The sequence below is a fragment of the Piliocolobus tephrosceles genome, chromosome 11 (genome assembly GCF_002776525.5).
Source record: "Piliocolobus tephrosceles isolate RC106 chromosome 11, ASM277652v3, whole genome shotgun sequence".
NCBI lineage: Eukaryota > Metazoa > Chordata > Mammalia > Primates > Cercopithecidae > Piliocolobus > Piliocolobus tephrosceles.
The window spans coordinates 43,452,931-43,467,267 of NC_045444.1; the positions used below are offsets into that span (position 1 = coordinate 43,452,931).

Sequence of the window (14,337 nt, forward strand, 5' to 3'; positions counted from 1 at the left end):
AAAATCACAGACAAAGGAAGAAACAAATTTTCTTTTACCAAATTCAAGCTGCAAGACATCCTTACGATGTCTTACGTAAGTGCATGAGTAGATTTAAAAAGCAAATTCAATTTACAAATTAGTTTTGTGCTTCTATTGCTCTCATAATAAAATGCGTAATGTTACACAGATCTTTTTTATATTTTGAAAAACAATTTCACTGTTTGACTTGAAAACAGTTTATTTAATTTATACAAATAACTACTAAATACAAAAAGTAGATTAAAACAAAATAGTTATTTTTTTCTGGCAGAGTTTAAATGCACATAATGGATAATTCTGAAGAAAATGCATTTTCCCCGTAGCGTTCAGGACTAAAATTCTACTGAAATCTTTGCCTCTAAATCAGTAATATATTCGATGGTGTCACGTGGGTAATGGCTAAATACGTTCTGCATATGAACTGAAAAAAAGTTACAGTCTACACACATACAAATGTGAAGCACTTAAAATGTGAATTTAACTGATAATAAAAGAAAATGTCCATTTTAGAGTATAGTGTTAAAAACATTTCGGTAATAAAATCATAAGACCACATAAAAATAAGCTTTAACATATGCACGAAGCAGTTTTGTAAAAACTACCAAGTGCACAAGTAATAAATAATTTGCGAAGTTGTGTATAAACAATTCCTAATGTTCGGCATCATTGTAAACATCAGCACATGTGTAAAATGCAGCAAAGTCTGACATTACATTTTGTTTTGCCAAATTGAATTCCTATTATCCAAAGACAGACCAGTGGAGTACGCAGCCAACATTTTGGCAAGTTGGGTCTTTAAAATTAAGAGTAACAGTGCAAGTAAGGAATGCAAAGAATTCCTAGTGCAATAAAGAAGAGAAGCACAGGCAATATTGCTGATTAAAAATTCACCACCTCCTTGAGTTTCCCGTGGGGAGTGTCTAGGAGACTTGTGAAAGCTATGCAAAGCCACTGTCTTAATGCCCAGATCTCTTTTAGGATTTCTCTGTGTTCCTCCAGTCCCTACCTTTGCAACAGTGTCTGTCCAACATTAGTCTCTGCAGTGTGAACAGTTCGTGAAATGCCCAGTTCACAGTCATCGAGCGAGGTTAGGGTGGTTTTGATGTCTCCCCAACACATGGCTGGGTACGATGTCTGCCTTGTCAAAGCAGCCATTTGGGGAGGGAGACAGATGGATTCTGTTCTGACAACCAGTCAGGCCAGCATTAGGTCCCAGCTGGACAATGACAACAACGTCAAATCTTCCTTCGTGACACTATGAAAATGTCAACAGTCAGTTTTCAATTTGTCGAGGGAATTATCAATTTTGGTCAAAGTCTTTTTGATACGCAGTGCTGTGAGTCTTGCGGATGGATTTTGATACCAGCATTCTTTCATTAGCTTGGCCAGAGAGGTTAATGTCTGAGGAGAGAAAGAACAAATACTATAATGACACACTGGCTTTTTAGTGGCTCTGGAAGCTGGGCTGGTATCATGTCAACTATTCTGAAGAACTCGCAGGTCTTGTGAAATTCGAGTTATGTTACTGTCATCTTCTTTAAACAAATATTCAAGCTTTAACCACTGATAAAGAGGCCACTCGTAGAGTTTCATGAACTCTGTCCTTTGGACTCTTAATGCTACCCATTTACTTTATCAGATAAATGACATAGGCCAGATTGGACCCCTTAATGATTTTATGGGTGCTAAAAGCAGCAATACTAACCTAGAGATAATCCTGAAATTTCCAAACAGGGTCACTTCTCATTGTTTTATATCTACTACTACTTATGAGTAGCAATACAGGATCTTCAGCATTCAGCAGCTTGTGTTTGGGATTTCAGATATGCAGAGATGGAAAGGAGGTTAAAAGCTTCACTTAAAGTCTCTTGGTTTACATATGAAACTGCAGTCTTAGGGCTAGTAGCGGTAGTCATGAGTCTCCCGATTCTTGGAGCTGCTCATTCATAGAAATTCTTACAAATATGGTCAAGGTCATTCACTAGCAAACCCTATCAGATATAGCTTCTTCGAGAATGGGAGTATTTGTCTGAGCTTACTCTACTAGATCTAAACCCTTCTACATAAAATAGGAAGAGAAAACAACAGATACACAGGACAGATCACTCAGATGCTATACCAGTTGAAACTCAAAGGGAAACAAATAGCAAACAATGGAAAAGAGCTCTAAAACTGAGAAACTGGCATTCTTACCGGGTCTGAGAACCATCTGTTGGGTATGTTTGGCCTTTGTTGATCCACACAGACTACTTTCCTCATATCTTCAAAACTTGGGTCATTGGGAACCACGTCGTAGAACGGTGGCTTGTAATCCTCCACTATACCTGCACACAAGGACAAGAATTGTGTTGGGTTAGCAAGAGAGTACAGGTTCCCCCAAGATTTCACTGATGGGTGTCACAGGTTATAATGTGACAGAAGAAAATACTAATCACCTTCCTCATACCTCAGGGCAGTCCTGGAAGCTAAAGGTAGGTCCTAAAACAGGCGGAGAAAAAGGCAATAAATATACACCCTGCAGGGGTACTGGAAGAAGGATAATTGTTAGAAGGAAATACGTGAAAACGTCTCATGTAATCATAACTATTAGCAAAATTCTCCCACAGTGTATATTAATAGCCCTGTAATGCCCAACAGGGCACTGGAGACATAGAACAAAAATTCCTTTGGTGATCAAAAACACCCAAGCCACCTAGGGAAAGCACATGAATCTAGTGGCTTCAAACCATAAATAGAAATAAAAAGTTGTCCACAAACTAGAGCTAGGGAGTAATAAACCAAGACCATCATCAAAATACCCCTTTTTTGTTATAAAAATATTTTGTTAAGAAAAACACTGTTATACATTAATCTCTTCCATTAGGAGGGATGCAAATAATATAATAGGAAATACTCATTTCCTCATTAATTCATTCTACATGTACTGAGTACCCACTAACTGCCAGGCACAGCTGTCTGACTGATGGTTCTATTATTTACAATCATATTGAAGGCATAAAATAAAATGTAAAGAGGATAGCCACGTGGGAAGGCAGAGGAAAAGAAGGATAAATAATGAGCTCTTCCTCTGCCCGAAAGCAAATGTGAAAAGTAGCTAATTTCAGCTTCTGCCCCTGCATGATTTCCAGTGGCCTGGAAACCTTTTCTTTTCCAGCAGAATTATATCAACTCCTTAAACAGAAAAATGTTTAACTTCATTATTTGGAATTAGAAAATGGATTCTTCCCCTTCATAGACATAAAACCAAGACATCTATTATTTCTTTTCCCTCAACAAAGGGTTCAAACAATGAGGTAATAACTTGGTTTACTGCTCTCTTTTCTTCCTCCAGGTCTTTCTTCTATTCCTAAATACCTAAAAAGTTGTTGGAGGGGAGAGAAGGAGACAGTGAGGAAAGTTGTAATTCAGTTGTTCTAGTTCCTAGAAGCCACCTGAAAAGCTTCAATTCCCTTTTCATTTATCATAGAAATTACTAACAGTGGGAATCTATTCTTACAAATTCCATAAAAATACAAACCATTTATGCAAAAGATTAGCTATGATAAGGAGCATCTTTTCAAGAAATACTATAGATCTTTTTAAAACTTCACAAATTTGGCTAAATAAAGGTTTATATTTGAGATGGAAACTAGTCTAAATTATATTTTTTAAAAATCTAGGCTGGGTGTGGTGGTTCACGCCTGTAATCTCAGCACTTTGGGAGGCCAAGGCGGGTGGACCACTTGATGTCAGGGTTCGAGACAAGCCTGGGCAACATGGCAAGCCCCTATCTCTACTAAAAATACAAAAATTAGCCAGGTGTAGTGGCATATGCCTGTAGTTCCAGCTAACTCAGGAGGCTGAGGCACAAGATTCGCTTGAACCCGAGAGATGGAGGTTGCAATGAGCCAAGGTCACACCACTGCACTCCAGCCTGGGTGACAGAGTGAGATTCTGTCTCCCAAGAAAAAACAAAACAAAACAAAACAAAAAAACTAGTTAATTCCAAATAACTTACCCACATTGTGTAACTGCATTTGAAATGCATATCAGTCAGTGGATTAAAACCTTCCTGGCAAATCATAAACAGGTCATACTGGGTATAAACTGCTACTCTCAGAAGTCTTGGAACACCTCATCTTAGAGGCCCTTCTTCTCCTGTAAGAATCCCAGGAAGCATTCAAACAAATATCTTTTAATTATTTTCAGTACTAACAGACACCATCTAAAATACAGCTGAACATGGACCTAGAGAGATATTTTATATGTTTTCTAGGGTCACAAAAATTTACAGAAAACAGTAAGACATGTGCCCTTCACCATCTCTCAATTTTTCTGAAAGAGAGTATATCTAATAGCCTACCTTAATATTTAAATATCTAGCATAACAGCCATCTATTTGGAGTAATTTACCTGTTGAGCTTAGAAAGGGTTATGTGAATGTGAACAGTAATACAAAGTTGAAGTTTTCTATAAATGCAAAAGAAAACAAAGCATGGCTGGATTTTTAAAACATGAGATCTGGTGATACCAAACAATGAATTTCACTATACAAAGCTGAAATTTACCCTTTTGTTTCCGTTTCCCATGTTTTAATTTTATTAAATGTTCCCATGTTTTAATAAAAGGAGTCAAGTTATTTTTAAAAGACCATTTAATTGATTATCCCTGGGACTTAGTCAAGCCTCTTTTTCCTCAATCATTGGTCAACTGTTGATTGTTTTCACCTGACGCTGGCCATGCTTCTCCAAAATAAAATAAACCTGGGATTAAGCTCGAACAGTCACTAGGAACTCCCTCTGATCAAGGAAAGCAATAAATCAGTTGAAAGTGCATCACTACTATGGTGGGATGCTGTATTAAATGCTGAGAGTGATAAAAATATAAGACATGCTCTTGTTTTCCAAGGAAATCAAAATCTAGTGGAAAAGCAGGACAACTCTCTCATTTTTTTTTTTCCCTTAGACAATGGAAATCTTGTCAAAAAGAACCTCAAAATATTTTTTTCACCCACTTATTTTATATCTTGAAAGGCAAAACTATATTAGAAATTCTCATTCTACTTTCACTTTGAGATCCTAAATTCTCAATGACCATTTTGATTAGCTGTGTGTGCCCGAGACTGCGCTTGGCAGGAGGGATAAAAAAAAAATGAAAAAAACAGTGTGGCTCATGCCTGTAATTCCAGCACTTTGGGAGGCCGAGGTGGGTGGATCACAAGGTCAAGAAATCAAGACCATCCCGGCAATATGGTGAAACCCCGTCTCTACTAAAAACACAAAAATTAGCTGGGTGTGGTGGCATGCGTCTGTAGTCCAGGCTACTCAGGAGGCTGAGGCAGGAGAATCGCTTGAATCTGGGAGGCGGAGGTTGCAGTGAGCAGAGATAGTGCCACTGCACTCCAGCCTAGTGACAGAGAGAGACTCTGTCTCCAAAAAAAAAGAAAAAAGAAAAAAGAAAAGAAAGAAAAGAAAAAGATGCAGTGTTGGTGATGAGAATAATGAGAAAGGTGAAAGAAAAAAAATTACAGACTAGCTATAGAAGGAAGAGCACAGAGAAGAGGGTGGGGAGGGACAGTGGCACTTAGCAGTGCTCACAGGAGAAAACACCTCCATGGTATCCCAAGTCCCCATATATAAACTGGGTGCCGTGGAAGCACAGGTAAGCTTTCCAGGAGGGAAGTGGGGCATGGGCAGAATAGAAAGATCAAGAGTTTGCAAGGCAGAAAAGATGACAGGGAAGAGAAACCCCCACGGAGTGGGTGCATTCCAGGCAGAGGGAGGCTATGGGGCAAGGACAAGAACTGACAAACCATCCTCTGATGTTGGAGAGATGGAGAGAAGTTCTCTGGGGCTGAAATGGGTGCATGTGGTGGCAGGAGAGCCGGGGGAGAAGAAGGGGACAGGAGGTGAGGCCAGGCTGCAAGGTGACGCATGTTGTCAAGGTAGGAAATAACTGATTGACAACAGTGCCTCATTTCTGCCAGAAAGTGATAATCAGCATAGCGAGGCAAGAAAGTGAACTCTAAGTCCTTTAGAGGCAGCACCCAAGAAGTTACTGCCAAATCGTGAGCCAGCAAAGAGCACAGCATGAATTCAGGCAAGTAACTAAAAATACAAAGCACTTCAAGTGCCAAATGAGCAGTACAAACAACAAACGACACAGGAAGGCAGGGGAAGAGGCGCTCTTAAATGGTGGCCAGGGACGGAACAGACTGAGCCAGGCCTCGCCTCCCATTTAAGGCGGCCAGCGTGACTCAAAGGGCCACGAGAAAGAAATCAAAAACATTATTCATAACCTACGCCCCCACAACTTTTGACAGGGGTGTCTGATTTATACAATAGTTTTTTCCTGGGCATATGTCTAGTTGAAAGTTTTCTCTTTTCTGGGGTAAGCCTATCTTCATCAACCAATATCCCTCCCATTAGTTTGCTATACGGCTCTGAGTAAACCCCTTAGCTGCCAGGCCTTAGTTTTCCAATACCTTTAAAGCACACATCACAAAGCCAACGTGCAGATCAAATATGTCCTAGATATGCACTTCGAAAAGCATGAAACACCAGTGGCCTCACAAATGTCCAGAAACAAGTCCTCCCTCAAGATCTTGCCCCCGAGGCCCTCAACTAGACACCCACTTTCTTTCCGCTTGATAGCTGCATGTGGGACACACAGGTCTCTCTACGTCGGTCCTTCCCTGCCAACCTCCCCCTATCCCACTGCCCCCAGTGAGATCTGTAGGAGAAAGCTGAGAAAGGAGCTCACCATGCCCCTCCTCTGCGTGTATTCCATCAGTGCCGTCCATGGGAGCCCACTCCTTCCCCACTAAAGTCCATTCCCCACCACTGTCCTTCACATACCTGGACATCAGCCACACCAGAATTACTTGTAGTTCCATCAATAGGGCACCTTTATGGGATCCTTCAGCTCTACCTTTTGTCTGACATACCAATTGTCATCATGGTCAAGTTTTATTTCTCATTCCCACCTGCACCTCACATCCTCCCAAGCTTGTCCAATTATGTTCTTATTCAACCCATGGATGACTCAGTTCATGCTTCTCACCTTCCAAGAAGACTGTCCCATCCTGCTACCACAACGCAGGGGCTTAAATGAAGTTTAGTGCCCTCACCGCCATACTCAGTCACCTTCCTATATACCTCAACCACAGTGGCTTGATCTATTTATTTATAACAATTTGACTCTTCAACAAGAATGTAAGCACCTTTTAATCAGATATTCTGGGGGTTATTTTGCTCAAGTGCTTGAGCCTAACACACACCTAGTGTATTACAGACACTAAATACACAAATAAATGTTGATTATATATGTCCACAATCCTTTTTCAAAACTCTCAAGGTTAGATGCATTTGCCAAATTTGGAACTTTTAACATTTTATAAATGTAATAGCATACCCTATATTTTATGTGACATCCCCTCCAACTTGGGTAGTCACATCAGATATCCAGGTAATGAGGACAGACTCTCTGGCATGTATATCCATACAGAGAGCTACTTTTAACAATTAACTCCTAGAGAAGTGCTGAAATCCTTCAGAGAACAGAACATTAGAAGTACACTATTTTAGAGAGGGAAAAAAAGAAAATGGCCCGTATCTGGCATCTGAGAGGACTATAAGTGAATACAGTGTTTCCTTCAGGTGTGGCACGTGAGAAAATTTGGTATGGTTCATGGACTAAACTTTTTCATCTCATTAGTTACACATTTATTTTCATAGTTACCTTCCATTTTATGCCATGTGATACTGGTTTTCCATTTCCAGCAGTGATAATAATTTCCTTTCAAAACAAAATTAACTTCAAAAAGAGCCAATTTGAAGGAAAAGATTCTGTAAATGATGGTACAAAGTAGCATTTGGATATGGAAAAAAATGATGAGGGTAGTATGAATGAATGAATCTTGGGAAACGCTGAGTTCACAGAAAGGCATCATTCTTCCTGGTGAGACATGATTCAAAAAGGTATATCCAAGATTTGTGTTACTTCACCTAACAGACCTCACAAGAGGGCTTCGAGATAGTTCTCATCCCATGGCACAGATAAAATATGACTGATGAATAAATGGATGAGGTTGTTCATGGCAGAGAGGATGACAGCCCGAGTTCTGGCCCCTCGGCCCTGCTGCACTGCCAGAGGGTTATGAGAATCAGTACCTCAGGCATTCCTGTAACTCATGACAGGCACTTCTTCCTGAAAGCAGGGGTTGGAAAGACAGCCTTGTCCCATGCTGGGTAAAGTACATGCTGTGACAGCTGTGTCCTGCCCCTCTAGCCCATTGTAATTCATGGGCTTACAGAACCATGTACATTTCTCAAAGTCCAAACTAACTGCATTCTCAGGAATCTGTTAAAATTATAAAATTAATTTCTATTGTTGGAATTCTCATCGATGTAACACAGCAAAAGTAAATGGTTTATAGATTACTGTGTAGTTGGACCCTACTAAAAACATGTGTCAATATTACTGTAAGTTGCCAAAGGAGAGGGCAAAAAGCCTAGAGACGCTGCATGGCTATTCCCTGAGTTAAACTATGAACAAGACAGCCTTAGAGCTTGCATACCTCCAAAACCGAGAAAGAGAGGAGTACCACAAGAGTTCCAAACATTTGGTAGCTATGAAGGAAGGCTTCTTCAGAAAAATGTATCATTCACTGAATGTTGTGGCTGTTATAAGGCTTATGATACAGATATTTGTGTTGGTGGAAGACTGCTTTTAGAGGTATGTCAAGGCAAAGAGACTACTAGTCAGTAAACAGCAGCCAATAAACTTTTTCAGCCTTTAATTTATTTTGTCATGAGGTTAGTTGACTACTCTCCTCTGTTCTGGATCTCTAAATCAGGCATATGAAATTCCAGGAAGTCGGGGAAAATAATTCTTCCCTCCCACCCCACCTCCATATTCCTGCCCCCAGTCACGTCCTAAATTTTAAAAACTGAAATTAATATGAAAAATTGGCCCTAATATGATTCATCCTCTTTTGCAAACCTTAATACACACAAAAGTAGGTAATTAACGTCATGAAACATGTTGAATATTGAGTTGCTGACAAAAATAAGAGTTGTCATGGTTTCCATACACAAGCCCCATTGCACTTAGGAGCAGAAGCACACAAGCAGCTCCCTGGCTGGCTCAAAGATTCATTAGAAGAGGTTCTTTTTTCAAAGTAAGTGCACCAAATATAAGCTTATTCTAACAAGTATGTCCTAGTCCCCACCCCATAAGAGGCGCAGCTTGGCCAGCAAGGATTTTTCTATGAGATACAAGTGGTTTTTGATACATTTTAACCCTGGATTCCATCATAAAATAACCGAAGTCAGTAACAGTGAAAAAAGAGTATGTCCACAGAGCCTTCCTGTGGGCAGTGAAGAGGGGAAACAAATGTACCAGGGCCAAGAGGTAGCAAAACAAGAGGCAGAAGATGGCCACTGTGATCTGCAAGCTCCTGGGTGGCCTTCATCACCCATTTTCCATGGAAAGGAAACCGGACCAAAGCACTTTCTTATACCAGACACACGGGATGCTTTACATATACGATCTCATTTTAATCACCATAACCCTTTAAAGTAGATATACATATATATATTTTAATAACGAAACTGATGTAAGTCATTGAGTCAGAGAGTATGACGTCAGACCCTGGAATGTTAGTGATTCCATTTCACTGCCTCCCACAGACCCAGCACAAACCCCACACAGTTCTAGAGGGCACTCTTCACACAGGCTTCTTCTGTGTGCAGTGCAATGGCCCTAGGAGAACCACAGCAAGGAAGACAGAAGGACATCACGCTAACGTGTCCAACCAAATTGGTATTTGTCTATTCAATCTGGGCACACTGTCTTTTTTCGAAAACCCTAGTGTGTATTTGGATGGGAGCCTTGACATCACATTTTCTTACCTTAGAACTACCAAATCAGAAATGCTAGGGCTGGGCCCCAGGAATCTGTGTCTTAAGCACTCTAGGTGACTGTGATGCACATTCCAGTTTAAAAACTATTGATCCAAGTGAACCCCTGCCTTAAGTTCATATAGAAAATTCACACAGGGAAGGGAAGAAAACCATTTTCTTTCCTACCAATTCCAAATTCAATGTCAAATTAAACACCAAAAGTAAATTCCAAAGGACGTTATTGAGAAATGTTCAGACGCAAAAATGGACTCAACTCTCATTTCCTGTAAAGAAACAGCATGAGGTTTATTATTAGTAGCAAATAAATGTAAAACTCCAATAAAAAATAAAAAATGCAACATATTTTTATGCTCATGGTTCACTTGAGGATCACAGTACTCCAAGAGAACTATCTGGTCATCAATTTTTATAATGGATTCAGAAACTCAAAGGATATATCATTATAATGACCTTCCTCACCGAAAATATTCATATATTTAAATGAGATACATTTTATATGCAATAATTTCAAAAATATATATTCTTTTAATGACAGTTCCTAAAGCTGGTAAGAAAATGAAATAGGTACATCACACCCTAGGGTATGGGGGATACTGTAAATTAGTACAGCTGTTATGAAAAGCAACTTGGCAATATGTGTCAAGCCATAAAAATACCCATATTCTTTGACCTATTAAGTCTACTTCTTTTCAGATTAAGAATCAGTTCCCCAAACGAAATCATCATATGCACAAAAATGTCTACAATAAGCCCCAAATGGTGGAAACAGGATATCTAACAATATGGAAATGGTTAAGCTAATAAGATGTCATGTGACCATTTAAAATAAAGAGAGACTATTAAGCAACATTTAACAAGCACGAATAAAAAAGATGATACGGAATTATATCTATATATGATTACAGCTACGTTTTAAAAATGAGTGCATACAGAAGTAGAAAAATATGTAAATGTTGAAATTTGAAGGCAAAATTTCTCTTTCTACTCATTTTTTTCTGTTTTGGGAGAGTAATGATTAAAAGATTAACAGTAGTAAAAACAGGTTTGCAAGCAGCATCGAATACTTACAGGTTTAAGTTTAGATAAACTGATTTGTGGGTGAGGGAGTATACATTGTGTGTGTACACACGTGAATGTTCATAGAAGAGGGAACAGAGAACAAAAAGAGAAAATATCAAATTAGTCATTGCCAAAGGACAGTAGATAATTTTAAATGAGACAGGAGATACCCTTACCACCCCTCTAAAAAAATCAAACCACATCACAGCACAGAAGCTCAACCCACAACATTCTGGGAACTAGTTAACATTCTTGGTGATGATGCAAGGGAGAGATCAATAAATCAGAAAACAATCAAAACATTCTCCCTTCCTCTACCGTCCTTTTTTTTTTTTTTTCTTCAAAAATAATGTTAAACACAGGCACTACCAAGCAAGCCACCATTTGTTGAGCTAAATTTTAAACTGATGACTCTGACTTCAAACTGACTACTGTTAATCACAGCTGATCTTTAAAAGCCACTTGGGTTTATGCCTGCAACACAGGGAGCGGGTTTGCAACACGAGTTCTTACAAAGCCTGAATCCCAAGTCTCTGCTGAGCAGGCCTGCTTGGCTCAGCTCCGGCACCCCCACAGCTGGAAATGCTACTGTCTAGCTATGGAACGCCAACTTCCTCTTCATCTGGGGCAAGTTCCACATCACACAGTTTATTTGGACACCAATCCTTCTCTAAATTGTTTGTTAAGATAAACTAATCAGAATTAAAATTTTCAGTCTGAAGGTGTTCAAGAATGATTGGGGAGGGGGTGAGGAAATGAAGCTGATGTGCAATTTCAGGCAAAGTTCAGAACTTTATAAATCTGCAAAACAATTTCTCTGTTGCATACAATTCTCAAGGGGCATCAAGGGCACAAACTGCAAGGCAGCAGCTCCCAATGGTTGAGAAACGATTACCAAGAAAACGTTCATATAAAAAAAAAAAAGAAAAAGAACCGTCAATTTACAATCCATGTATGTTTAATCTGAACACTTACTTTGATATCCTCAGATGGTTTGTTCAAAGCAGATCCACTCTGCTATTAGGGAAAAAAGCCACCTAAAGGCATACCAATTTTAATTATTGTACACTAAAACTATATAAATTACCCCAATTCCACTACCTCACAGAAAGTCCTCATCTCTGGCTGTGCTATTCACGAAAACTATGATTGTCCCACAAACCTCAATCCTTAGAAGAAAACATCAGTGGAACGTGGAATGGAAAACAGCTATTAGAGACTTCATGCATTATTTCTTCAAATCCAGGATTCCAGTGGGTCACAGGAGGCTAAAATGTAAAGCATCTTTTGGAAATGAACATTAATCTAAATATATGGCATTTTCTTCTGTTTTCCTGGAATAGTTTCAGACACATGCTCTGTGAAATAAGATTTTCAGTTGTGAAGATATGAAGAGGTTCATCTAGTTAATTCAAGGGATTTTGCTATAAAAACCACTTTGTGGGTAGTTGGGGCATGCCCAATTTGAAAGAGTATACTTAGTGCTTTCAGAATACAATGTACTGAAAGTAAAGTTCAACAGTATATTCGTGGCTGATTTGGGTACATGAAAGGCAAGGGTGAGAGCGCACTGTAGGGAACCCAGGTTAAAAATGACAAGTGCCTCTTTAACTGCTAAGGCATCGCCATTTAATAAAACTACTTACAAGCAGATCAACATAGGCCATCTATCCAGGGTTTCCTGCATTTAAATTTGACTCGTTCAGTAGGTACAGTCTGCTCATTATAAATAAGTGACTTCTGAGTGCAAAAATTGAGCCTTTTCTCAACAATCCAAACTTAACAAGTAAAAACACCTAAAAAATAGCAGAATTCACCCTTAGATGTACTTGATCATTCTCCTCAAGTTAAAACTTCCTTGTGAGAAGAGCAAAAAAGTAAGGAGGGTGGGAAGAAAGGTAAAATAGGAAGATGGAGGAAGACAAGAATGAAATACGAACCAGTCCACCCACTATCCCTGATGTCTACAGGCACGATCAGAGGGGTCTGAAAACAGGTGTGCCCCACTCACCACTAGGGCCCAAGCATGCCATCTGGAGGTCTGAAGAAAGGTTTCCTCCACCAAGAATCACCACTTGCAGTGCCTAAGCACAACTTCCAAGGGTCTAGGGATCAACTTGCTCCACCCATCACAGCCTACACCCATGTGCACCAATGGGAGGCCTGAGGACAGGTGCATCCCACCCAGTGCTGCCCGTCAGGGCCCATATGCATCATCTGGGGGCCTAGAGATTGTCTGCTCAGCCCCCTGCCACCACCAGTGTGTATGTATACCTTCTGGGGGATTGAGGATGAGCCCATCCACCCTGCCAGCACCCGCACACACATCATCTGACAGCCTAGGGAATGACCTGCCCTGCTGGTCACCACTGGAGCCTGCGCATGCCTCCTGGGGACCTGGTGATTGGCCTTCCCAGTTGGCTGCTACCCAAGCTTGCTGCCTGGAGGCCCAATGGCTGGCCCATTCCACTACTGCCATCATCAATGCCACACATGCCACCCAGAAGCCTGATGACCAGCCTGTCTACCTAACCCACTGCTGCCACTGCTGGGCCCTAAGCAAGATGCCTGGAGACACAAGGATTAGTCCATTGGACTTGATTCCATTGGTGCTCACATATGCCACCGAGAAGCAAAGGATCAGCATGCCTGGCTTGCTGCCACAACCACTTGTCCCAAGGACCAGTCTTCCTGGCATCCCCATCCCAAGAAAAGCCTCACCACAGCCTCCATTAATCTCAGCCTAAACTAAAAAAGACTCACAGACACCACTGGCGCCAATAACAGTTGAAGTAATCATACGGATACTACACTAGTGAACCTACCCAGAATCAAAGCACCCTACCAACCCAATATAGGAAATAGTCTTTCCCTACAAAAACCAAACCACAAAACTGGGAGAAACAAAGGTTACACTAGATGTGCTGATATCAATGTAAAGACACAAAGAACATGAAAAAAACAATTAAACATGACACAGTAAAGGAACACAATTAAGTCTCTAGCAACAGATTCCAATGAAGAAAAACTAGGTAAAATGCCTGAAAAAAAATTCAAAATAATATTAAAGAAGCTCAGTGAGATATCAGAGAACACATTAAAAATACACAAAGAAATTGGAAAAACAATTCACAATCTGTGGCAAATTCAACAAACAAATAGGTATCATTAAAAAAAATCAAACAGAGGTTAAGGAAAAGATGACAGATAGGAGGCATGACTAAATTGCAGCTCCCACTCGGACAGAACAACGTATGGAGACTCGCACCATAAACCTTTGCTCCAATAACTACTCCAGGAATATACCAGGAAATCTGAAAGAATCAACGGACCCTTTGAAGGAAGTGGATTG

At 40.1% G+C, this 14,337-nt stretch overlaps 1 protein-coding gene across 4 annotated transcripts in view; it reads right to left on the bottom strand.

The window, feature by feature from the left end:
• Positions 1-202: 202 nt before the first annotated feature.
• Positions 203-14,337, bottom strand: part of ACVR1 (activin A receptor type 1) — a 142,687-nt gene continuing 128,552 nt past the window's right edge. For all 4 annotated transcript variants that reach the window (XM_023217409.2, XM_023217406.2, XM_023217408.2 and 1 more), the window contains 2 exons: positions 2,215-2,345; positions 203-1,422 (listed from right to left, as the gene is read on the bottom strand). In XM_023217409.2, coding sequence (XP_023073177.1) covers positions 1,288-1,422; positions 2,215-2,345 — 266 coding nt within the window. In that variant the 3' untranslated portion in view covers positions 203-1,287. The remainder of the gene's footprint in view (positions 1,423-2,214; positions 2,346-14,337) is intronic.